Source organism: Tenrec ecaudatus, chromosome X, assembly GCF_050624435.1.
Source record: "Tenrec ecaudatus isolate mTenEca1 chromosome X, mTenEca1.hap1, whole genome shotgun sequence".
Lineage (NCBI taxonomy): Eukaryota > Metazoa > Chordata > Mammalia > Afrosoricida > Tenrecidae > Tenrec > Tenrec ecaudatus.
Genome location: NC_134548.1, coordinates 11,965,981 through 11,992,701, shown reverse-complemented (window position 1 = coordinate 11,992,701; position 26,721 = coordinate 11,965,981). Strand labels below are relative to the sequence as shown.

The 26,721-nt window shown below is 44.6% G+C and overlaps 1 protein-coding gene across 6 annotated transcripts; it reads left to right on the top strand.

The window, feature by feature from the left end:
• Positions 1-26,721, top strand: AP1S2 (adaptor related protein complex 1 subunit sigma 2). Of its 6 annotated transcripts, none has more exons than XR_012781204.1 (6): positions 1-150; positions 2,318-2,496; positions 7,485-7,593; positions 8,207-8,344; positions 13,782-13,876; positions 25,175-26,721. XR_012781204.1 is itself a non-coding variant. In XM_075539562.1 (6 exons), exons 2-6 carry the CDS (start codon positions 2,318-2,320, stop codon positions 25,192-25,194), a joined length of 492 nt encoding a protein of 163 aa, XP_075395677.1. In that variant the 5' UTR covers positions 1-150; the 3' UTR covers positions 25,195-26,721. The 6 variants fall into 6 exon arrangements, 5 of the variants coding, with proteins under 5 accessions (XP_075395677.1, XP_075395678.1, XP_075395681.1 ...); XM_075539562.1 differs by lacking the exon at positions 13,782-13,876 and adding an exon at positions 24,151-24,196; XM_075539563.1 differs by lacking the exon at positions 13,782-13,876.

Below are 26,721 nucleotides of genomic sequence, written 5' to 3'. Positions count from 1 at the left end.
TTCACCGCCAGAGCCAGTTTTTCTCTCAGCTGGTCCCCTCCCATCGGCAACACGGCTGCTGCTCCTCACCGCGACGACAGGGGTTTCCCCTTAGTCGCTGCCACTGCCGACCGAGCACCGCCGCTCCCGCGCCCGACCCCGGCGGCCGCAGTAAGTCCTGCGGAAGTGGGGGGACCAACGGAGGTCGGGGCCGGGGAGGACAGGGCGCGCCCCCCACCGCCCCGCGTGTGCCCCGGCGGCGAGCTCATCCCGCGCTCGCCCGGCGGCCACTCCGGCACCGCGCCCCGCAACTCACTTCCCGGCGTCCGCTGCTGGGGCTTCGGGGGTCGGCGCCGGCCCCGTGGCACCTGTGGTGCGGAGATCGTCTCAAGTTTTGCGGGGCGTTTTGGGGAGGGGCCGCGGCCCGGGGCGGTGGCGGCCCAGGACCCCTGGCGCCCCCTGTGCGGCAGCCGTTGCTATTGTCTGCCCCGTGCCTCGGCCCCGGTGCAGTCAGCCTATAGAGGGGTGGCCCGGAAGAGGGGCGTCGGCGACGCCCGGACCCAAGGAACGCTGGCCCCGAGCCCGCTCCGCGGCGGAGCCCATTGTTTTTAATACCAACCTCGAGGAATTTCGGTGCCCTGTGATTTGCGGCAAAAATCCAAGCCCAGATTTCTAACGGGAGGCAAGGGATACTTATGCCTGGCGACCGGGTTTCATAGCAGATTAACGGATCTTTTATTTTAGGGAGCGTCAATTATTTATTTGTCCTGTAAAGTAGCAGGGCGGATACCAGCCCGCCGCAGAGCGCATCCTTGAGCACATCCTGGGTTCCCTAGCAAAACCCCCCACCTTTCCTGGATGCCCGGCTCGAGGAATAGAGTCCATCCTTTTCCAAGTTATGGTAATGGTTGCATTCCTTGTAGTCTAGTAGATGCGTTGCTGGCCCGTGTCTCAGAATGTCGCTCTAGGCAGGATTTGGGGTTTTTTTAAGAGGGGTGTATAGTGGGGGCACATTTGAGTATCTGAACGATACTGGAATATTTTATGCCCCTGAAGGATTTGACGTGAGATCAAATTTGTTTGTGCCTTTAAGCCGGTTTTAACTTTAATAAAGTTAAATTGCCGCGTCATGGATTTCCAGGTACCTTTCTTGTTGATGCATCTCTGGTCATTGCAAGAAATGACGATGATTTCTTGGCGACGTTGGATATTTAGGGCCCATTTTGTTCCAAATTGGTTGTGTGTGAATTCTACCTTCCCGGATTCATATTCAGGGTGGGGTGGTGACTGTTAGAAACAAACCAGCTTTGAAATATTCTCCCCCGTAGCATTGTTTGAAGGAAGTCTTAAGAGTTAAAAGGGGGAGGGGGGCTCTCTGAAGTCTACCTTTAAATTGCCTTGGCTGGAAGGATCCTTGGCCCTCTTCCCCATTGAGGTGGATGACCAGTTAAATTACAAGGAGGATTCTTTACAAATTAAACTTCCGCATGAGTCGACATCTGTTGATTTGGAGATTCCAAATAACCATACACAAAACGTCTCAAATACACTAGAACTCAGCACACACATTTTGTGGCTTCTATTTTGGGTGGTTTTTAAGTGAAGAATTTCGTTTTTGATCGTGCGTGACTCTTTGAGAGGGCTTATGTTCCTTTCATAATAGGACATTAATTTCATTCTTTATTGACTATATATTTATATTAGGTTTTTAAAAACTGGAGGTGAGACCAGATCTTTAGAAATCCGTGTATTCAGAATTTTTAAAATTAACACTCTTGAATTTTCAATTTTGCTTAAAGCAGGCTAGCATGACCCGAAGAGAACATGCTACGCCACGCAGCCTTGTCTACAAGGAATTCTGCTTAGAACTAGAATGGCCTCAGGTTGAAAAAGAGTAGCTCTTCTCTTTGCTTCCAATGACCTCGGATCATGTGTTGTCTACAGTTCTTTGAAGCGCAGAAAGTGTGGACGGGCGTTCAGCTCAAGTAGAAAATAGTATTTCAAATCACAAGAGTTCCTTTTCTTTTTCTTCAGGAAATTCACTCCATCTGAACAGGTTTTTTTCTTTTCCGAGGCACTGCTTTCCGGACTTGATTGGAACCAGGGCGGCATGGGGTAGGGAGGCTTGCATGTAGTAGGAAGAGCTTCATATCAGAGCCTTCTGCTATTTTAATTGGCAGGGAAATGTTGATGGCTACTAATCACTCACTTAAACAGCCCGCGCCTCCCAGCTTTTCTAAAAAAACAAACAAACAAGCAAATGTGTCATTGTCACCTTTAACTCTGTTGATTCAAAGTGTTGTGTTGCATGTAATCTTAGCTTTATTTATCTCACCAGATGCAGTTTATGCTGCTTTTCAGTCGTCAGGGAAAGCTTCGTCTGCAGAAATGGTATGTTCCACTCTCAGACAAAGAGAAGAAAAAGATCACAAGGGAACTTGTTCAAACGGTTTTGGCACGGAAACCTAAAATGTGCAGCTTTCTTGAATGGCGGGATCTGAAGATTGTTTACAAAAGGTATGATTTTTGCCTATCAGGAAGTTGAACTAACAATCAAATGGTAGATCATTTCGAATGTGAACAATTGCAGACTTTTAAGAGATGACATTTCTAAGTAATGATTAATAATAGATTGAGATACAAGAGGTCTAAGCCTAAGCTTTGTATGTGATGAATCAGTCCGGCTTCAAGCATAAACGCTGGGAGGGTAATGGGATCTAAAAACTGTAATTGGAGGCATAAATACTTATGATTAGCTAAATAGGGTCAGTATTTTAATGTATGTCATCTGAAATATTTGGAAAGCAGTAGATTCCTTAGTATTGAAATGTTTTATTTCTGTAAATTAAATTTCTCAAGATTGTTCTGAGCTAGCAGGTTGGAAGAAAAAAAATCTTTTACAGAACCTTTGGGTGTGGTGTAATGCATTAATGTGTACTTTCTCCCCCATTTTCTGTTGCCTTGTGATTAGTTTACTGAGTTTAAGATGTACATTTCTGTACCACAGTTGTCTGGTGTCTGGGCGGTGTGCAGATGAACAGTGTGGAACACAGCAAGGGGTGAAGAGAAGGCCACTTCGTGTTCTCTCTACGGAAGGATGGACGGATGGGCTTCTTGTGGGGGTGGGACAAAATGGAGGCTGGGGGAGGACAGTGGGTGACATTTTATCAATTTCTCATCCAACAGTAAGATGGAATTTTCTGTGTCCAGTGTTTGATTTTGTACTCGTTGAGAAACATCAGAAAAAAGTCCTCGGTGGGGGGGGGGTAATTTTAGAAGAACCTAATCAAGAGAGCCTGTATTCTTTGAGCCCCCACCATAGTAGAACCGTAGTAAATAACACAAGAGGAAGTGGCCCTGCTCTTATGAAATCCTTTGTGGAGATCTTGTTCCCCCCCTCTTTCTGGACCTCTGCCTCCTCCACCAGAGAAAGTTCCGGTGTTTGAAAACCACCGCTGTTGAGCAAACCTCCATCTAAAGAAAATGAGAATTTGGAAGAATTTCAAGGTCATATGCCAGTTAGAGACTTACATGGGGGAGACCTCCAAAGGCTTAAGCCTGTAGGCAAAGGCTTTAAATAAGGATGAAAGAAGATTAGATTTGCATTTCTGAAAAGATCACTGTAATATTAAAACAGGATGAGGGCCAGGCTGTAAGCCGAGAGCTCCCTTAGGAAACTGTATTATGGTGACTTCCTCAACTAGGACAATGGCCTCCGTCAGAGCAGGTGGAAAGGAGCGAGGACTGGGCAGACTTGACTTGCTAACCCACAGCCACCACTCCTAGAAGTGGGACCACAGCCACATGACTGACTTGGGAGAGCAGTGCACTGGGGTAGGGGGAGACATGTAGCTTATTTTTCGACAGAAATGGACTTTGGGATGTCCGTGTGACTTCCCTTGGGTGATACCTAGTTTGATGAGGGGGTGGTGGGTGTTGACATTTAAGCCGTGGGTGTGGGGGGACACTTAGGCCTGAAGAATTAGATCGGCACTGAAGTGGCAGTGGGTGCGACTGGAGGCCATGTGTGCTTGGGAAAGGAAGGGAGTGTCACAACTGAGGGCTTCAGTGCTAAGTGCCAGCGCAGGTTCCCTTAAGATGAAGCAAGAACCCAGTAGCTTGTACAGCGGGCATTTCCCAAAAGGCCTCTCGTCAGAGCAGCTTCAAGTGGAGGAGAGGCAGAACTCCCGATGTAATAGCATGGAGTGTGAAGAGGTGGAGAGATTGAAAGAGCAAGTGGAGTCTATTTTGGGGTGCTTTGTTGTGAAGGAAAGGAGCAGAGGTGGGAACCACCCCTCCTCTAGACAGGAGTGGGACCCGTAGGGTTAAGAAAGTGTGAGGGGCTTAAGCCTATTTATAGCTAGGGGAAGGAGTCCCCCGTGTGGAGGAGGAAAGTACCAGCAAGGGAAGCAGCCCCTGAATCAGGAATCCAGCGGCTGGAGAAAACCGGCTCTTGAAGCTGCCAACAGGACGAGAAAGCATCATCCTTGGTATTTCTTGTCACCCAGCCCGCCCCAAATCAGGCTACTGCTCTTTCTTTTCAAACGCTCCTAAGTCTAAATGGTAAGCTAACCCTACGGATACCTGCATGCCATTCCTGCAAACAAAAGGAGGATTTAAATATAAACCTTAAGTAACGCAGCTTGATCAAGATAGAAATCCCATACAAAAAGTGAGAGTCTGAACCCTTTCCCCCAACCCTCCACCCTCTGTTTTGTGCCTAAGACCTCATCTCGCTTACTTCAGGGAAAATTGTGTTGTTTTTAGAAGCAGATGACTTGATTTCTACAGTCCAGCTGTAAGAGAAGACCTTTTAAGCAAGAGACTTGCCATTTAACTCGGGAATTTGGACCCAGCACTTTCACTGTTCCTGTCAGCAAGTGACCTTTATGTGGTGGACAGGCTGCCGCATCCACAGGCATCATCCTGAGTATCGCTGACAGGAAGCCCTCAGCGCACTGCCCTCCTCCCCCAGCCCCCGGGGGGAAAGAGTCAAGATAGATAACAGTGTAGTTGAAAGCAGAAGCTGAAAGTCTGGAGACCTGAGTTCTAGTCCCAATTGGTACCACGATTCCTTCATAGTAATTTGGAACAAGCCGTTCTTGCCTTTAGTTTTCTCTCTCAAAGAAATGCTCTGAAAGATCCCATGGAAGTAGCACCTACTATGCGTTTGGGGTTCCTGTTTTGTGCAGTATTTTACGGAAGGGGCTTAGTCATTTAAAACTCATTTAATAAATGCCTGCACCTCTAAATTACCAGCTGGAGAATTCGTCGAAGAGTGCTGTATTGATTTGCTTTACTAACAGAAGGATTTCGAACGACGCACCAGTTGGTATTGAGAACAGTTTCACTACATTCACCAACAGTCAGCTGATACTTCGCTGACTGCGGGGAAGTCATGTGTTTTGAATATAAGAATAGACACTTTCAGCTGTCCTCCGAGTGCCAGTCATTGGAGTATGCTTAATCCACTGCACTAAAAATACCCAGACCTTTTTTCCTTACTAGTCCACTATTCGTTTTACTTCAGGTTCAGGTTTAGTTTTACAAATAGACACTTGAACAAATTGAGCTCCTTATTGAATTTTTTAAAACCACTCCTAAAAATAGGGAGTAGACGCTAGGTTCTCCATAATCTCTTACTAAATGGGAATGACAATTTTAATTTCGCTCCCTCTTCAAAGCTCTCAAGCTACTGCTTTAAGCCTGCTTTAATTTTGTGCCAGGTGCAGCATTACTTCAGCATTGTTCTTGGCTACAGTCTAGTTAAGAAATACCTCGGGCTCTGGAGTCAAACTTCTGCCCCTCCCACTTAGCCTGGGCAGTTGTTCCAGCTTCGGCCTCCTGTCAACACAAACAATAATGCTCTTCTCTCAGGGAACTAAAATGCCAAAACCCTGCAAAACTCCTCCACTAACACTTGGTGCCTCACCTTAGTGAGCGCGCCTTGAATGTCGAACCCCTTTACAACGGTTCAGTCGTGGCTGGCAGCCACAAGGGCAGCATAGGCACTGCGTAGCCACCAGATCTCTTCCAAGGCTGATGGGACTTTGACCTGAGCAGGACACACAGGCAGGGGGGCCCTGCCCCCAAAGATAGCAGCTGACACATTCAGAGTGGCACCATGGACTGCCATCTTTGAGGGGGACTCTTGCCTGTGGCCTGCTCAGCTCAATGCCTAACACGATTTGGTTGCTTTGCAGCGTCTGTGCTGCCCTTGTCTCCCTCAGCCCCCAGGCTGAACCAGTTCAAAGCCCTTGTTAGTAGGATGGGTCTGTTTCCTTCCCCTCCTGAGTTCCAGAAAGGAACGTGTTCTTACCACACTGAAGAATTCCTTAGTTGGATGCCTTTTATTTCCAATTCTGAATGGAAGGAAACATTCAAATAGTGTTATGGGCTTTCTATTTTTTTTAAATATTCCTACGTAGACAGTAGACATATCAGTCCTGATAAATCTTCTTCGTGTTTCTGAATGGTTCTGCGTGGAAGTGCTATGTGTTGGTTATGGGGAGGCGCTGCTGAGGAGGAGTGAGGGTAGTGTTTGCACTGGGTTGAATAACAACAATGACAAAAACAATCAAACTCACCGACTCACAGTGACCCTATCGGTGATTTTCCGAGACCATCTCTTTACAGGAATAGAAAGGCTCTATCTTGCTCCTGAGGGGAGGCTGGTGGTTTTGAACTGCAGACCGTGCAGTTCGCAGCCCAACTTGTAACCCCCTAGGGCTCCTAGAAGGTACACAGGGCTTCCGTGGCTGGCTCCTCCTTGGTGTGGCTGCTGGCATGTAGGTTTTGTCACTGACCATTCGTCACTACATACACTGTAGGACTTTTGTGCAAATGAAACAGCATCAACCTTCTTTTCCTCTCTGCTTACCTGGGTTTGAATGCCCCCACCTTGTTCCCCCCCCCCCTCCCGTGACATGTTGTTTTTGTTTTAACAGTTTTATTGGCATATACTTCACATATCATAACACTGAGTAGTTCCGTTACATCAAGAAGAATTGTACAATCGGTTTGAGAACATTTTCTTCATTCTCTTCACGCTTGTGCTTATCATTATTAGCTTCCCATTTCCCCCACCCTTCCCTGCCACACCCCCAAGGAACCATTCATCCAGTTATTGTCTATAGATTTACCTATCTTGAATTTCGTATTTTGTTTTAATGAAATAACATGCCAGGAAAAGCTGCATTGTAAGAAGAGTTACGGGAAGGAGCCTGGAAGAAAGAAGAGTGAAAGAAGCTATTGTTTCTGTATCATGAGATTGGTTCTCCTCCCCCCCCTCCCCCCCACGCTCTCTCTTTAAAAATTTTGCTTGCTTATCCTTTTCAGAATTCTCTTAATGGCACGTGCAACTTGAGATGGAGGAGGAAAAGAGTCTGCCCTGTTGATGAGGAAGAAATCTGCTGTTTGAGCGTGGGCACTTTCACAACAGCTTAGGAAATCTAGTTAGAAAACCTGGTTAAGCTCACACTCTTTTCCACGATCCTGTCCTACAGATACGCCAGCCTGTATTTTTGCTGCGCAATTGAGGATCAGGACAATGAGCTAATCACCCTGGAAATAATTCATCGTTATGTGGAACTGCTTGACAAGTACTTTGGCAGTGTGAGTTTTTTTTCTTTTTCTTGGTCTTGTTTTTAATTAAATGCTGTTGTGTGTGTGTGTGTGTTTTAATATCTAAAAATTTTAAAAGCCTTTTCTGCTTTACAATTATTCCATTGGGGGATTCTAACCAGTTGAAAGTAGCTTTGATTTGAGTGAAAGCAGCTTCTTGTCAGCATGCCTGTCTGGTCAGTGCCCAAACGGAATGACCTGCACATCCTCCTCGTCAAATTGAGATGAAGAGAATGTGATTTCACATTGGGAGATGGAAAGGAGTCATGTACCAAAACATTCCTGTAGGCTAACCTTCAGATTTGAGTTGCAGTCACATGCTCACTCCCCGGGAAAATGTATTGCAGGAGCAGACTTTAAGAGTAGAAAAGGATGGTGGTGCCCAGGATGGGAGCGAGTCAGTCCCTACCTAGCTTGGAAGTGCTGGGTTTGCAAGGATGTGCAATTGGTAACGGACTCTGCCTAAAACATGTTGGGGGCGGGGGCAAGCTTGCCGTGTTCTAAGAGTTGACTTCATTCGTCAGTTCAGACAGCATTGGCCTCAGAGTGGGGGAGAGTTGCTCACATCTGCCTACTGGAGTAGTACTTCTTTTTGGCTTTCCAGGTGTGTGAACTTGACATCATCTTCAACTTTGAGAAGGCCTATTTCATTTTGGATGAGTTTCTCTTGGGTGGCGAAGTTCAGGAAACATCCAAGAAAAATGTCCTTAAAGCAATTGAGCAGGCAGATCTCCTGCAGGAGGTAAGTGACTTAGTCATTCTCTGATCTTGGCACCAGCCCGGTCTAGTCGAGCTAGGGAAACCTCAGTCATTTCTTCCAGCCTCAGACCTGACCCCGAGGCATGCTTGGCACGTAGTGCCCACAGGAAGTGTATTTCTTACAATGTGCAACCAATCACATCAGCTGCATTACCTGGGAGCAGAGGGTTCTTTTTGGAGATGGCCTGTCAGTATGGCTCTTCTGATACATGACTTGGATTTTTTATTTAGACTTCCTTAAGATAACTGAGATGATAGCATTTTAATTCCAGATTGGTTCACATGTTCACCTGCTGTCCAGTAAGTGCACCTCTAGTCAAGTACGTGATCTTAAATAACAAGGCACCTTCAGTCTCTTTGTTCTGCTCCAGAGCTAATCTAGAGCCCCATCCCCCCAAGGATCACAGTCAACCTGGTGTCATTATGGATTTGGTGCTCAGGTACCTGTGATTTCTGACATTGGGAATTTCATAACCAATGCTACCTTTTCCTAAAAACAGTAGGAAACCTCAGTACAAGTACCCAGTCGAATTAATGCTGCAGCGACTTGTGGTTTTTACTATATAGAAAGTTCATAGCATGAGAAGGGGGGTTATTAAATACGAGCACCGTGTGTTTTCATTCAGGTAAGTGGTAAACAAGTAGATTGCATAGATGTTGACATGCGTTCATACATAAATGTAACGATGCATGTAAGAAGTGTGGAATAATTTTGCCTGATGACAGGTCCATCTTTCAGAAGCACTGAAACTTGTTTTGTAGTGCCTACTTATTTTGTTCCTCCTTGCTCTATATCATTTTGCTCTTCCTTCCTATATTAAGGGAGACTTTAAATCTAAGGGGTTTTTTTGGTTTGTTTATTGTTTTAGAATTTTTGTTTGAAAGGAAATGTATTTTAAGGGAATGGAATGAACAGATTGCTAATCTCTGTGCACCCCCTCCCCCTACCATAACTTTCATTGGAAAGGGGGAGGGAGGCTGCTCTTGAGTTAGTTGTGGGGACTGCCGAGATGGCACCACCCACTGCACATATACATTCAACGTGTATGCTGTCATTTAATGATCTTGTCCTGACAGCACAGAATTCAAATGCCTGAGATGGGCCAGCTTTGCTCTGCAGCTCTGATGCCCTCTGCTAGCCCGCTCCTTCCGGGATCGGGGTGGGCTAGATTCTGCCTGGCCTGGATAATTTGATTGCAAACAGATCCTGTTTGAGGCTCTGGAGACCGTCAGATGTGCTAGCTTTGCTGCAAACGTACTCTGCTTGGAAAATGGCTTTCAAACACTGCCTTGCTTACAGTGCCATTCTCACTAATCAGACTTTGCCAAACCTATCCCAAAAGCAGTGTCAGGAATTAGGAATTTTTCATATTTGTGCCTTTTGTATATCACTTTTATATTTAAGTATTGTAGCGTATGAGTCGGGGAGGTGCAGTTGATCAGTAAACACTCAGCTGCTAACAAGAAGGTGGGTGGTTAGAACCGACCAACCACTGAGTGGGAGAAAGAGGTGGCAGTATGCTCCCCCCAAAGATTCACAGCCTTGGAAACCTGAGGAGGCAATCCTACTCTGTCTTCAATCGCTCACTCACTCTCACCACCATGGAGGCTTTCCTCATCGTGACCTGTGGGACAGAGTAGAACTGCCCTGCCACCTGTGGGTTTCTGAGAATGGAACTCATTTTGGGAGTAGAAAGCCTCATCTTTCTCCCTTGGAGTACCTCATGGTTTCGAACAGCAGACCTTGTGGTTATTAGTCCCCTATGCCACCGTGGCTCTATTACTCTGTTTTTTGGGGGGGGAGGTGGGGTGGGGTTACCTATTACAAACTATTGATCAAATCCTGATATTTCCCGAGCTTCATTATTTCCATTGCATTTGCCTTTAAATGTGTGTCAAGTCACCTTTTTAAAGTGTTTTAAAAGTTTGGAGGTGAATGTTAGGGCACCAGTAACTGACCTGGATTTTTTTTTTGTTTCAGTGCTACTGGGAAATTACTGTAGATTTTATAATGTGACAAAGTGAATTTGCCTTAGAACGTATATTAAGTAATGTACTAGGGGATAGAAAGTTATTATAGGGCCATATTTATATGTCTTATCTCCCTATTGAAGTTTTTTTAAAGTTGGAAATACTGTCTTCCTTTCACGTATTACCTTCCTTTAGTGTTGAGAGTATACACAGCAAAGCATACACCAGTTCAGCAATGTTCACATGTAAAATTCAATGACAGGGAAGCATTTTTAAGCTATAGCTCTGATCACCCTCCTTTTCTGGGGTGTTCCTCCCATTTACCCCACCTCACTGTACCCTAAGGTGCCTATCAAATATTTGGTGTTGCTGGTGTCAGTTTAATCCCACATGGATAATTCTGAAAAGAGCAGAAGGCTCAAGACAGCCACTTTTCTTCGTTGGGCTGTTGTTTGGTTTTAAGACAGCTGCAGGGGATATGCTTGGTGTAAGGGTTAAAGATGATCTCAGGGCAATAGTTTCAGGGGTTCATCCAGTCCCTGTGGCTCCAGAAAGTCTGGAGTCCATGATAATTGGAGATTTTGTTCCTTTTGATTAGGATTCTGCTGTTTATTTTCCCCCCAGCAGTTTTACTGACATATATGATGCATGTGGCATACAGTTCATTAGTTCATTCCTGTTCAGAAGAACTGTATAATCATGACCACAATCAGTGTTAGCATATTTTTTCTTCCTTGTGCTCCTTGTTGCCAGCGCCCTGTTCGCCACCAGCCTCCCCTGCCGTGTGCGTAGGAAGCAAATAATCCAGTGACTGTCTCTAGATTTACCTACATAGATTTTCTATGCAGGAAAACATACAAAATTCAGACACAGCAATGACCCTGTAACAATAACAATCACGGAATTAAACAGAGAAAACCCTCACTAGAAAAGATAGCAGAAAATATCACAATGTGGAACAAATATACATTGGGTCAAAAAGGAGATCCAATGACAAGGTGTCACTTTGGTTCAGTTTTATTGGCATGCCATTCGCACTATACAATTCAGTCATTAAGTCATCACCACAATCGCTTTTGGCACGTTTTCTTCTTATACTCATCCACAAGGCCCTGCCCATCCCTGGTCCATCATCAGAGAAGATTCATGCTAATGAATCTTGAATCACAGTGTTCAGTAATGGTATACTGCCTTCTTTTTGGAAGTAGTTTTCTGTCTTTAATCAGAAAAAATAGGAGTGTGCAGAGAAACAGGATGTGTAAGGTTCCATATAACAGCCCCCAACCCCCTCCACCATTTTTTTTAAAACAATGATTTTAAATTATAGGTCCCTGTAGAAGGAGCTTTCTCCCAATGATTGTCCGGTGGCTACCTTTACAATGATTTATATACAAACCAAATTCTAGCTTTTGTGAGAACATTTTCACTAGGTTTGTATCTAGTGGTCAGGGTGAGCCATCTTTTCCTCATTCTGCCTTGAGGGGGGCAAAAGGTGGCTGCAAGCCCCTGGGCTGCAAGCCTTCTGATTCATTCCTCTGTTCCTGTGCTCAGCAACCTGAGCCTATAGCCAGGGCCGGAAGGAGAGCTAACAGGCCCTGACCATGTTCTGTCAGGGTCCTGGGATCATGGTTCTGTGAGAGGATTTGAATAGTTTGTGCAAAATGATAAAAGGGAATAAGCTGAGAAAAGGCATTCCACAAGAATTTACCACAAAAACAGAGCTTAGCCATTGAGCGCATACATGCACTCCAGCCCCCTCTGCCTCGAGCACCGTGTGCTAACCCTAAGGGTAGCCAAGAAAGGATCGTGGCTACTCTTGAACCGGTGAAGAAAGGTTAGCTGCTGAGGCTGCAGTCAATGGCCTGAGGCCACCTACTTAGCAACTGCCAGTAGAAGGGGTCCAGGCCCAGACCTGCTAGCCTTCAAGGTTGTGAGTGCTCAACCCCCACCCCTTGTACCTGTGTTTGTTTTAGAGAAATTGGGATGTTTGGGGGGATGGTGGGGGGCGGGGGGAATATCCCAACTTCTGTGTATCTCTGTACAAGGACTCACCATGTAGTGATCAGAGTCCATTAGCCTAAGATTGATACCGCTTCTTTTTACATTTTCATGGTCCAAGTTAGATTTTTGAAAAGTGAGCTACATAGATAGAAGTAATATTATAAAAATAATTTCTGGTTAGCATTCTCAAAATGCCTGTATCCCAGAGGGCTTCAAATAGTTCATGAAAAATGCAAAGAAAAAAATAATGGAACTTTTCGAAGCCTCCTTCTTCTGGGGATGGGGGTGTCTTATAAATTGAGGTATGATAACATTTAGCCTGTCATGAAATGATTTTGCCTCTACAATTATGTCATTTCTTATAGCTGTAGAGATAGCACCAAAGGCAGTCTTAAATTTGTACTAGAAGTTCTAACTAGTTTTAATTTAGCTGTTCACAAATCCCAGCTTTCTATTTAGTGTCAGTATTGTACTTGAAGCGATTATTTCTGATCAGGCCAAAGATGAATTTGACTTTTTAGTGAAGCTGTTTGTGTTGGCTTAAAGGTTCATGGCATTACAAAATGATTTTGATTTTATTATTTTTATTTTATAAAACACATTTCTATCCTTCCAACACTGCCTTCGTTACAAACATCATAGTTTCCCCTTTTGCCTAATTTATATCAACCTCAGGTAGTTTGTTTGAGTCGTACTGCCTTTTCTAAGTGATCAGCACAGGTGGTCAGTGGGTCAGGTAGATTTCTGTCAGCATAGTATACTCCCAAATGAGAAATCACCTGAAGGTTTATGATAATAATAACTAATGAAATATCAGCACGCCTTGTGATTAAGTAGTAAAGATGCCGTTTTAATTTTACTTTGACCTTTCCTGAGCTGTGTGCTTAGTCCTTTTGGTATGTGTTTCATGAATATATAATCAGATTTAGGGGCTAAAGCCCAGAAATTGGTCCATATTCAATTTTTCATTGTAGGATTTTAAGACTAGGCCACTGGTACAAGATTGATCTTATGCATTTAAACTGCGACATAGTAAAACCCCAACCCATTGCCTCTGAGTAGATTCCACCTCCTAGTGACTCGACAGGACAGAGGAGAACTGCCCCATCTTGCCTTCAAGCTGGCCAGCTCTCCCAATGCAGATCTGTCTCCCTTGGAAAAAGGTCGAGCTGCTGACCTTTCCGCTCGTGGCCAAGTGCTTAACCACTGTGCCACTAGGATTCCTTGAAGTATGCTAAGCAGAACAAAATGATACTCTTAGCCATACTTGGACTAGTGTTTCCCATCACCACTTAAATGATGTATCTGCAACTTCGATGGTTTCTGAGTGGCTAGGGTGATGGAAGTTGGCGTCACAAGTACACACATAATCATGAGAGGGCATCTAGGTGCGTTGTCTTTGTGAAGTCGGGCACTGACCAGCTTTTCTCTGCTCCTTAATTTTATAGAGCCAGAATGAAGAATGGGGAGGTTTGTCTGAGGATATCTTATGATAAAGAGCAATCTAAGACATTAGTCTCTTGGGCCCACAGCCCATTTATTGGTAACTACTAAATTTCCCGTTTGCGTGGCATGGATCACCTGGGGTGTTATGCCAGGACTGTTGCACGTGAAATGATGCCCAGCCCTTGCCTGTCTGTGAGGCTCACACACTGACCGTGCAGCAGCGGGCGCATGCTGGTGTGGCTTTGGGATGGAGCGACCCCTCCCCTTAGACTAACAGCCATGCTCAGGCCTTGGGGAGGGTCCCCCCTGTCCGCTGCTTGCTGTTGGTACTGTTTCTCACCAAGGTCCATTGTGAAGTGAAAACCCGTGAGGTACCAAAAGCAAGCAATGAACTCATGGATTTGCTTCTACTTGGAGATGATGGAAGCACTCCATGGAGCTGTCCCTCGGGTTTGCAGCTGGTAACCTGCCTGCTCTAGCAAGTGGCACTCTGTAGAGAAGCAGTGCTGGAGGTCTCTGCCACTGCCTGGGTGTGGGGTTCTGGGGTCCAGGGTCTGGCCCAGATCTGGGGGATGGTGGCTCTCTGAGGCATATAGTAGATCTGTGAGGGGTGCCACTCAGATAGAAAGGTAAGAATGTTAGGAGGAAAAAAAGTGATGTCTTATAAAACATGAAGCTTTTATAACGTTACTTTAACTCAGGACATGAAATTTTTAACGTGAAGTCTTTTTTTCCTCTCCCAAGTTATATCTGACTGATTTAGAGTATTTGGGTATGCAAATCAAACTCTAGAATATCTGAAGTTATTAAATAAAAAACACTTGACAGTGTTCAAATAAGTACAATAATGCCATTTAACAGTACATGGTATTTTATAATCCTTCTAGGCTTGTCCTCCTAGGAAAAGCTCTTCTCCTTCCTGAGAAAACGTTTAAGCTGAAACCTTTTTCTTCTAAATTGGGTTAAAAGTTTAAAAGACTTTGGCATAATGGGTCACATGCTGGACTGTTAACCACAAGGTCAGCAGGTTGAAATCATCAGCTGCTCCTGGGAAGAAAGACGAGGCTCTCTACTCCCAGAAAGAGTTATAGTCTCAAAAACCCACAGGCACAGGTCTACTCTGATCCTGAAGGGTTGCTATGAGTCAGAATTGACTTGATGGTAGTGAATTTGAGCACATGTCAATAATTTGTAGGTAAACTTGATTGGAGTTTGCTGTTTAAAATTATCTGGACAAGCGAGTTCTTGGATGGCAACATTCATTGGTGCATGAAATAAAAATAAACATTTTTAAGGCCCAACAAATCTTGCCTTTCACTTTGTCCTTAGTCACTGGTTTTCAGATTGCAATTACCGTATATACTTGTGTATAAGCTGAGTTTTCTCAGCACATTTTTTAATGTAGTTTTTTTGTGGTAAAATTAGGTGCCTCAGCTGATATGCGGACCAGCTTATACTCGCATATATATAGTATTTTGCACTCTGATTTTGAGCTTTTTTCCCCCTTGATCTGGTAGAATTTCGAGAATTTTTGTTTCTGCTGTTCCATCGCTAACGTAATTTCAGCCAGCTCTTGCTGCTCTGGGCTATTTATAAGAAAAGGGTATAGCTGAAAATATTCAGTATAACTGTAAATCAGTCATTTTAAAATACATTAGAATTTATAGTAATATATTTTTATATCAAAACTTAGTATATACACACAAACTAAAGTTTATTAAAGAGTACACAGTCTCCTTTCTTCTTGTATAGTCTAGAAAGCCTCTGCTAACCACATGTTCAGCCGTTTAATACCACCAGCCACTCCATGGGAGAAAGACCAGGCTTTCTAACTCCTTAAAGAGTCTGGGAAACCCCATAGGGGCAGTCCTACCTTACCCTGTAGGGGTGCTTTGAGTCAGCATTGACTCAGTAGCAATGAGTGGTTTTGGGGGGACATTTTTGGTTGTCCCAAGGGGACTGGCACGAGTGCTTCTACTAGCATCTCATGAGCAGACCAAGGTGATTGCTCAACATTCTAAAATGCATAGGCCCGACCCCTTTCACCAGAGAAATTTCTGCCAATGGTAGGAGGCTGAGGACCTTTGTGTTCTCCCTAACACCATGGACTCTAGTTTCCACCCGCATCTGTGGACATCGTGGTGTGTTGTGCAGACCGTAGGGAGTTGGCTGCAAGATAACCCAAAATACAGAAACAGGAGAGGCAAGAGCGGCCCCTGCTGGGTTAGGAGCCTGTGACTGGCGGCCAGAGCCCCCCTGGCATTTGACAGCCAATGACAGGTGGGCTGGTCCTGACTGTAGGACCTAATCTATAGCAAACACCAAACCAAGCTAGTCCCGTGTATTCCCGGATGGCCATCCGGTCACCCCTGGAGGCTGTCCCAAAACTTTCCTTTGGATTTTCCCAAAACCCCATAGGGTGTGGGATTTTAGGGATTTCATAGTTTTCTTAGAGGAAAAATCATTTAAAGAACCTTAATTTGCATATATTGACTTTCTTTAAGGAACTCCCTTGGTGTGGTGGTTAAGGACTCGGCTTAACCACGGCTGGAGTCCGCTAGTGGCTTCTGCTACCTTAACGATGAGTCTAACAAACTCTCTTGGCAGTTCGACTCTCTCCTACAGGGGCTCATTGAGTTGGAATGGACTCAATTAGATTTTTCGCTTTTAACTTTAGCCTTAAAAACTTCACTTCCTAAAAAACAATAGAGTTGTAAAGTATTTGCAGTGCTTGGATTCCAAGAAATCATATATGTTCTGAATACCCTGATTCAATTCAGGTCATTTGAAGTGAGGGCATTTCCTTCCATGGTCCACATGGGAAGACCAGGCCAAGTGATTCACTCACCCTACAGGAGAGTTACCAGTTCGTGCTTTAAGAAAAATGATTTTCTCTTGCAATTAAAATGAAATGCAGGGGTGGAAAGATAGCCAAGGCCTATGGAGCAAGTGAGGAAGGATCTGGTAAGATATTCACAAGCAACAGAATAGCTTCTGGAAGGGTTCGCCCCGACCCCCTTTTTAAAACTTTTTTAATGGATTTATGCTGTTGTGTGAATGAATTTTGGGTTGCCCCAGAAATTCCATTTAGAGTCGCATTTACAAGTAAAGTTCTAGCACAGATGTAGTGCTAGTCTGTCTGCTCTTGGCCATTTTAACTCACCATCTGGAGTGGCCATATTGCTCTTGCCATTCATTGCTCCTTAATGTAAAAAAATAAAAATAAAATCCATGGGTCTTAGTACTTCCCAACATTGAGAAAGAAAGACTGCCGCCGAGGAGCCTGGAGATGGAAAAGCGCCCTGCAATGTGGGGGGCTTGGACTCTTTATCCAGTGCTAGCTCTTTGGTTCTCTGCTGTCCCTTTCCTTCAACACAAGGAATAGGGTTGAGCAACTGACTTTGCCTCCATGACCCAATTCTGGAGGGGCAATCAGAAGGAGACCCCTGTATTATAGGCCTGAGGAATCGAGGAAGTGCCTTTATGCCCCAAACTGGAGGAGAGCAGACACTTCAAATTAGAATTACATGTACTTTTTACTAATGGAGATTTTTTTTTCCTTCTGCCACATTGGGTACGAGAAAGAGGGCTGCTCCTGGGGTTTTCCAGCATAGATTCAGTACCACTGGAAGCCCTTGGCTGACTTCTGAAGTTCATTCTCACCCAGGTTTAGCGCTCCATGATTGGTAACAGAAGTCTCCTTTTAATAAGCTTCAAGCCCTTTGATAATTGCAACCTCACCAGTTTTTACTGTAGCTTCCCAAGTGGCTTGACTTTTGAATCAGAAGCCCGATCTGGTGAATGTCCCACTAGTTTTACAGTGATCGTTTCCTCATAGCCTTTTCTTAGGAAGCCAGAGAGGATTTGAGAACCAGTCAACCGTTCACTCGCTGCTAGATTTGTCATCCGACAGTCCCCATGACAGCTAGTCCTTTCTGTGGTGGGCTGAGGAAGGCTAGTTTTAGGGTGGAGGAGACCTACCAGTGCCCTGCTTGTGGACACGAGGGGAGAGGCTAGTGGGAGAAGGCTTGAGGGAAAGGGGGGAGAGAGGGATCAAAAGGCTTGGCCTCGGGCAAGAAGACTCTTCTCTGCTGTCCATAGGTGACCTTGGGGTAAAGCTGGGGGTGGGGCTGCCCCATTAGTTGTAGGAGGGAAGTCGAGAGAGTGATGTTCTCAGCTTTGAGAACTAAGTAATCCGGAGGAGATGGAGGCAGGAACAAGGGGGACAACTCGGGAGTGGAGAGGAGACTTAACCAGGAACCACTCAGCTCCTGGTGAGCAAAAAGGCTTGCCCAGGAGTGAAGGCCCCTCCAGCTTGGAAATAATCAGTGTAGCCTCGTTATGTTCAATATAGCCATCTGAAGAATCTATACTAAGGCCAACTTGTGGCTTATATTTGTGTAATATAACTATATTAAAGTGTTTTTTTTCTGTTATCATTCTTCATTCCCATGCCATCCAAACTACGGGCACTTTAGTGTCTTTAGAAATGCACAGCTTGGCGGGGGATAGTTGAGCACGCTCCCAGGAATCAATAGGGGCCTGATTCTCACCGAAAGGTCTTCTGGGGGGTGCCAGGACAGACTTTCCTCACAGCCACCCGAATTCTCAACAAATTCTATTTGTTGTTGTTTTCTGTCTCTCCAAAGCCACTAGTGTTACATATGTGGATCCCTTTTATGTGAGAGAAATGCTGACATTGACTTAATTATGGGTTCATCGTTTAGGTAAAAACCAGTCTCGAGTGTTGAAAAGACATGAAGGCAAATTTTTGGTGGGTTTGGGGTATGGAATTCTTTCAGGTCTGGCATTCCCTGAATTGGGAATAGAGGTGAAGCATGCTACAGCAGTATAAAATTGCTAGACTACATTTGTTTCTGTGGACTTTTGCATTTCAGTGAGTTTTCATCAGTTTAAAAAATACATACTGTATATACTCGTGTATAAGCTGAGTTTTTCAGCACATTTTTAATGCAGGTTTTTGTGGTAAAATTAGGTGCCTTGACTGATAAGTCGGTTTATACTCGAGTATATATGGTATATAGGATGTTTCCCCACCAAAGCCAGGTAATCTTCACAATGGATGGTAACTATCTTGCAGCCTTTTCTGTCTCTTAAATTCTGTCAGAGAATTGGTGCAGGTATCCAGGGGTTGTCACATTTGAGACCCGTTCCTTCTCCAGCTGAGGGACAGGTCCTTAGGCACGAGGAGAACTGCTCCTGTCTGAACGCTTGTACTCATCAGGCGTCTACTTTGAGGGGAACTGCCCCCCTCAGCCCTCCTGAGAGTTGCCCTGCCCTTCCCCTTTCTCCCATCAGGGGAAGAAACTGTCCATAGTTGGGTCAACGCGGTGTGATGGGATTAAAGTGATTAAGACGAAGTAGACTCAGAGTTGTACGAGACCTCAGGGGGAGGGCCACTTGACGGAGTTCAACGCCTCTGGTTCTCTGTCTGGAATACCATAGCAAGCACCAGTGGGTGGGAGAGTGTTCACATCACTTTTTCACTCATGCTGGCACTTGGGGTGGTTGGAAATGGCATAGGCCACCCTGTGACTTGGCTTGAGGAATGAGCCTTCTTGGTGACCAGTGCTGACTTTAATGCTTTCTGGGTATCTGCCATTCGGCAGAGGTCACTCCCGACCCCAGGGCTTCCCTGAGTAGAGTCTGCACTGGAGCACTGACGTGCATCGCAACGTGGAAGGGCATGCACCCAGGTGCTAATTACTCTCGTTACATTTCATATTTTAACATTACCTGAGCAGTCTAATTATGTTAAATCCCAAGGGATAGTTGCAGTTATTTCATTAAGCTGCTATTTTCACAAGAGAATTTTGCTCTAATCATGACCCATCTTTGGGATTTATCATTTATTTTTTCCTACAGAGACTATTGAAATGGGTTGAGGGGTTCACTAGCCAAAATGTATTACTTATTAAATCCTGTAACTCACTAATACTTTCTGAAATCGAAAGGTTTTTATAAGACTGTGACGTGTTAGAGAGTTGTTTGTTTTTCCCTTAATACATTCTAACCTACTGATGCATTCCACTATAATTCTCTTCTGAGTAGGAGGGAACAAGGGCAAATATCTCTTTAAAATGTTTACTAATTCATTGAGGGTCGAAACACCTAGCTTTGCTCATATATTTTGTACCTAATTGGTTCCATAAGTTTAAGCCTGTTTCTTATTTTATTGGGTGTTACATGACTTTGCAGTTTAACATTACAAATTTTCATGTGGAATAAGTCAAAAAATGAGAATACTTTCAAAACAGAACTTGATGCCTTTTAAATATGTTAGGTGTAACTTAATGGAACCACAAACCCTTTGGTGGTAAGCATTACAGTCCCTTTTAGAGACTGAAAGGTCTTGAGTCCTCAGGAAAAAGTAGACATAGTTTTGCCTGTAATTTCAGGGGGGACAGGGAGTCTCTTAAATCTGTGGACACTAGAGGTCAGCTCCAACCTCATCTCAGGTACACGACTGTCTTTCTAGATTAAATTTTTAAGGATGGACATTACCAAGTGTGTTGAGAGAGTAATTTAAAATCACTTTTGAAGAGAGTTAAAATTTTTATTTTGATGTCCTCAGTCTCAAAGTTGTTCTGTCAGCTTGCTTGCTTTTTTAAATTGCTGGGTTAACAGTTCAAATCCTCCATTGTGGCTTAAAATGTCAGCTAGGTGACAGCTTTCGAAATGTTTTCTTCAGGAGTTTATGGCCCCTCCTATGAGAGGATTTCCTTGCAGGGCGCAAAGTCCTTTACTTTTCGTAGTCATGTCCTGATGCTCCAAACCCTGGTAGGGAGGGTGTCCCTTGGCTCAGTATTGCCCAGAGAGCTCACTCTGACCGTCTTCTCAATGTCTTAAGAGTAAATCCAGTGAGTTGGCTACTAACTGCAAGGTCAGCAGTTCGAAACCTCTAGTCCAGTGGTTCTCAACCTTCCTAATGCTATGACCCTTTAATAGTTCCTCAGGTTGTGATGACTCCCCAACCATCACATTATTTGCATTGCTACTTCAACACTGTCATTTTGCTACTGTCATGAATCGGGCGACCCCTGTGAAAGGGTCATTCGACTCCCCAAAGGGGCCTCAATCCACAGGATGAGAACCGCTGCTGTAGCCGATCCAGGGAGGATGAGGCTTTGTGCTCCGCCTGTAAAGGGAGTTAGTCTCAGAAACCCAGAGGCAGTTCTACTCTGCTCCACAGCAACATTAAGAGTAGGACAGTGAGTTTGAGTTAGGTCCCCTTGGGTCATGACTATGATTACATATTACGGTAATGGCCACGTTCTAAAAAAATGACCTCTTGGACAGTGTTAAGAAATGAAACATTCAGCCATAAGACCAAGAACAAAAACTTGAAGCTTTAACTAACCAAGTTCTCTATGCTGTGCACTAAAGGTTCTAGAAAACTTATTGTTTCCATTTGTATTCTGTGTAAGAATATGTGCATTTCTTTTGTAGCCACGTCATGAATATTTTAATGTCCCTGTGTACTAAATGACTCCTCATCGAGTATGCAGAGTTTCACAGAGGAAATAGAAAATGCCCTCAGCTTGGTGATGCTGATTATCTTGTTACAGTAGTTGTAGAACGTTTCCCCTTGTAATTTCCCCCACCCCCTTTGCTCTCCCTCTTCTATTTTAGTTTAATTCTTTATGTTGCCTTGGTTTAGCTTCTGCCTACTCCACCTGTGATTTAATTTCTTCTTGGAAAAAATAAGCGCTTTGAATGTTTGGAGGAATACTTCATCTTAAATGTAAACGCATGCTATCACTATTGAGCCATCTACGATTGATCTTCTAAGAGGAACACCTTGCAATCTTTAAAGCGGTTTTGCCAAAGAGAATACAGCTGGAACGAACTCTTATGTTAGTAAGCTTTGGTCTTCAAATGGGGATACACTTCCCAATGCCACCAACAGTGTCTCCTGTCACGTTGCGTCCTGTATGAGCTCATGTGCCCTAACATATCACAAATAAGTGTATGTGGAAGTAATAACCAGAGGGCTAAGTAAGTCTGTCCCAGGACACACAGTATTTAAACCATGTCCCATCTATGCTGTCTACTAAGGCCAAGCTTTACAATCCCTTGAGAGTGTCATCCCCAGTAGCTGCAAGGAACCCTTCAACACACTACTACAGGTTGCAAAAACATTCCGGTTAAATACCTGAATACCTATATTTCATTAGGTATAGTTTTGTAAAAATGTTCAAGTCTTCATTTAAATGCATAACACCTCCTTTAATTGGTTTCTATTTTAGAATATGAAAACTTTTATTATCAAAGATTATTTTGTTTCTGCAGAATAAAATATGCAGCACACTGGCAATTCAAGGCAGAGTATCAAACAACTCATTCGTTCATTCATCCATACATTCACCTGTCTAGAACAGGGGTCGGCACACTGCGGTTCTTGCGCCCTATGCAGCCCTTTGTGTATGCACATTTGGCTCTAAAGTAAAATTGAAAAAGTTTAAAGGATTTTATTCAGATACTGGGGATGGATTTCATTTATTTGCAAAAATTTGTTTGTGGCTCTCAAAGTTTTAAATGGTTGGGAGGGACAGGATTGGCTCTTCTGCCTCAAGCTTACTGACCCTGACCCCTGATCTACAAAGTGCTCAAACCTGGGAGGCAAGAGGGGGCGTGTTTGACCTAGCGGAGGACAAGGCCTGAGTACAGGCACTTCTAGCCCAACTGCCCCACATCTGATGACCCAGTACAGAGCAGAGCTGCCCCGGACATGGGACGTGGGGAATCATTGCTCTTTTTCATTTCCATGTTTTTTTTTTTCCTCCATCCCCTTGCCAGGCTGTCTGTCTACCCTAGGCCTGGGGGTTAATGCTGCATAGATAGCCATTGTCTCCTGCCTGTGTGCTTTGGACGCCGTGTGCTGAGCTGTAGCATGTTGCTGCTTTGTTCTCTGTATACGCGGCCACCTTTCAGTTCGTAGACTCGGACAGAGCTGCCTTGGCATGTTGAAAATAAAAGTGTTGCATGCATTTTGTCTCATGTGAATGACTTTTTTTCTTCTCCATCTCTTGCTTAGAATAATGTCATTTGCCATTTTGGTTTTTCTAGGTAATTTCAAGCTACACTTGCAGGGTGGCCATGTGGCAAAGGCATCATTCCCCATGAATTAGAAATACACACACTCTGTAAAAGACTCCAGCGCATTATTTGGGCAAGTCTCCCAAGAGTGAAATGCGTAAATGAGTCTCTGAAACTAGGCCTTTTCTTTTAAATAATGCATATTCCATAAGTAACACGATTCTCTGCAACGAAAGCTGTCCAAAATTTCAGACCGTGAATACCTAGGGAAAACCGGACCAGCTCCGGGAGGACTAGGGGCATGAGTTTGAACGGGACAAGCCAAGACTGTTGCCAGGGTGCGGTACTCAGTAAACAAGGTAAGCCCGGCCGTCCTTGTGTCTGCCTAGTAATCTACAGTGAACTGTTCTGTTTGCTTTCATCGGGGGTGCAACAGATGAAGCTCACTAGAGGAGAAAGTCAGCACAAGGCAGGCCGTGCTTACCTTGTCAACTGCAGAGACAGATGCTGGCCAGACACTAGAAACAGTCGATCTTTGGTGGGGTGAGACAATGGAAAATTGTTCACGACAGATTACTGAATAGGCACCAAGAAACCATGCTTACTGCTGTTAGTGGTGGAATTCAATGTATGTATCCTATAGTGGATATTTTAAAGATTGTATGAGGTTCCAAAGAGAGATATTTAATATTTTAAATACACATTTTCTAGAATCCTTTAATATCTATGGGACTCAATAGCTTTCTCCGAGTATATTCGGGTTTGGAGGCTCATCATTAAAATGAGATTGGCTTATAGAATCTTTAGGCATTCTTTCAAAACGTTCTGAGGAAACTAGGCCTAGAAAAAGGCATGAAGCCGCCTCTGCCTGCCCGGAGTCACGGCCCCTACACTGCACAGCATGGCATCGCAAAACATCAGGATGTATCCATGCTCAGCAGAAGGAAGCCGAGTTCCTAACGCTTGTCCAAGCAGGGCTCTCATTACATCTGGCTCCTGTGTCTTCAGTCTCAATCTGTAACACTGCCGCATCTTCCCGCCTTTTCCACTTTTATGTCTCCTGTGTCTGTCTCATTACGTTCTTTTCTGCCACTGGTTTTCGGTTTGTTTTAAGCCCCCATATAGGGTTACATCAGGCAGATTTGATTCAGGCTCACCTTGTTTGGCATGAAAACATCCACAGATTTCGACCATCCTGTCAGAAGTCTGAACATACATCTCTTGTCACAAAAGCCACTTTGCAAGCACATAGACATATCAATGCAGCACGAGAACGTTAACACCTTATGGGGCCTGTATTTCCTCTCCAAGCGTGCAACCCTTGAACAGCTGCCTCTTAAGTCTGCCAGTTCCGGAGGTAAGTACTGTACAGTTGATTATTTACAGGGGACTCCACAAAGGTGGCGAGGAAACTGCAATAGGAGAGTGGGGTGCCTCCATGGGCTTTGTGGCACCCCTGGACTAGAGCTGTTACATGCCGTGGAATGCGACATTCTAGGGATGTATGGGTTAATACCAGTTTTCTTTTCTTGCTTTGTGCTGCACGACGACTAGGATGCAAAAGTAAGTGTGTTTGGTACTGGCTACTATAAAATCCTCCAATCCTCTCTCCAAACGTAGCATGCCTTTTGATTCCCAAAGTGACTGGCCCTAATAGCTGAACCCACCAGGTACTTTCTTGTGTAACATGCCAAGTCCACCAGCTAAATAGACTTGTCTTTTTTGAAATGCAAAACCAGGCTGGGGCTTTGTCCCACAGCTTGTTTTGTGGACGCGGCAGTTGGTGGAACTGGGAAGGTGGCTGCTCCTTAAACCTTGCTGCTGCAAGACACTGGAACTCAATGGAGGAGTTACAGGCATTTTGAAAACTGCATGTGACACCCCCCAAGACCAGTGGGAGGGGCAGGGGGGTTGAGTCCTATGGGGAGTTTTTCCAACCCCCTTAGATTTCTATTTGGAGGAGAGGGCATGAATTTTAACCCGTAGGGATCCTATCGCTGGTCTAGCTCAGTACGAGGGACTGCCTTAGTTTCCAGTGGGTTTGATTTGGTTTGGGTACAGCACCTGCCCTTGGCACGCCAGCACTTGCTCAGATGGGTTTAAATGAGGGCCTGCTGAAGGACCCTGTGGAGGCCTGGCGATTTGGGGTCCCCTTAATGACTACCAGCTAGCACTAACGGCTCCCTGCTGCTGCTGCTGCTCGCGCTCAGGCACAGGACTGGTCTCCACTTGCTTCCTTGCTGCCTGAAATGAACACAGCCTGGCCCGGTGCATGGGGTCCCATTCTCTGGGCTCCTGGATATGCTTACCAGAGTCTCACGTTTTCCTCCCACAGGAAGCGGAAACCCCACGTAGTGTCCTTGAAGAAATTGGACTGACATAACTCTCCTCCTTTGTTGGTGACTCCCTTGTGGCATTTCACACACTGTAGATGTTCACTGCCTCTCACATCCATGTTAGCTAATGGTGTCAGATGATGTTGTGTCAGTATTAACTGTTTTGCTGAGCTGCTGCTTTCAGGCCTATACAAGTTTTTGTTTTTCTTTTAAAGGGAACTTTGGTTAAGGCATAAGTCAAGGGACTTCATTATGAATTACAATGGCACAGAAAAAAAGTAGCTTTTAAAGTCAGTTTCTCTTTAAATTTATGTACATACAAAAAGGACACATCTATATACATATACAATCAAACGGGCAGTCTGCATGTAAGTCACTACCATATTGGACCAAGGAAACTGGTCAATTATAAATTAAAAGCTGGTTTTCTGGAACCAAGACTAGGGCAGCAACTCAGTACGAGACAAGGGAATCAACATGTCCTGTATCCAATTAAACTCAATTTTGAAACGTTTCTAACACAAGTTTATACCAAAGATCCCTATTGGAAGCTACCCACCTTAAAACCGCAAAGGAACACAGAACATTGGAAATGACTTCAGAGCCGTGGCGGGGTTCACTCAGGCCTCCAGGCAGACACACCTGGATGGAGCCAGCACAACCCCCTACACACCCCCAAACACAGACACTTTAAAGAAAAAACGAGGCAAAGCCCAGGTGTATTTGACTGCTGGGGTGTGAATTCTTTGGGGATCATCATCGTGTAGTCGTTTAAGATGGTTTTGAGCTCCCCACAATAACATGGAAGTGTTCACTGGTCAGGCATTCTTCATAGGATCCACAGAGTGGGTTTTGCTCTCTTCACCAAGTCCTGCGGAAGCCATTGTTTTCAAGTCCAGATAGACCTGTGCTGGTTTAAGCCACGTTCCTATTGCTCCCCTTTGCTTTCCTCCACTTAGAAGCGCTGCAAAATGTTCTCCTTTCCCGCACTGCCTAGTTCTCAGAAGCCAGCTAGCTACAAATACACACCTTTCCTCCACAAGTGTTGAATGAGGGCGAATGGCATTAGTGGGCCCTGCAGTTTTTAAAGCAGTCCTTGTTTCGGCGTCAACTTTTATACATACACACATGTATTTAAAGGTGTCTTCACTGTTTACACATTTTCACCTGTACACACCGCTGGGCTGGATTAAGCTCGTCATTGTGACCAGCATTCAGGCCACATGCACACTGTTGTGTCCCATCACCAGTTAGGCGTACTAAGTGTTCCACGTACACCATGCTTGTGTGTTTTCTCCGCCTCTTTCCCAAAGCTGGAGAGCTGCTGAAGGAAGAATTCCCCTCACCCCCAGTCCCCCAGTAAAATGTTTAAAAGTCACCCCCATTTGAATGTGGTGGTTGTTAAAAGCACACACAAAATAAATGGCAGAAGCATTAAGGAGTCTTCAAGTACTTCAAGGTCATTAAAAAATGATGTGGATTCCATGCTACCAAGAGCTTATCAACATATTTATTTTCGATCAATAAATGCCGCTTTTAAAACCTT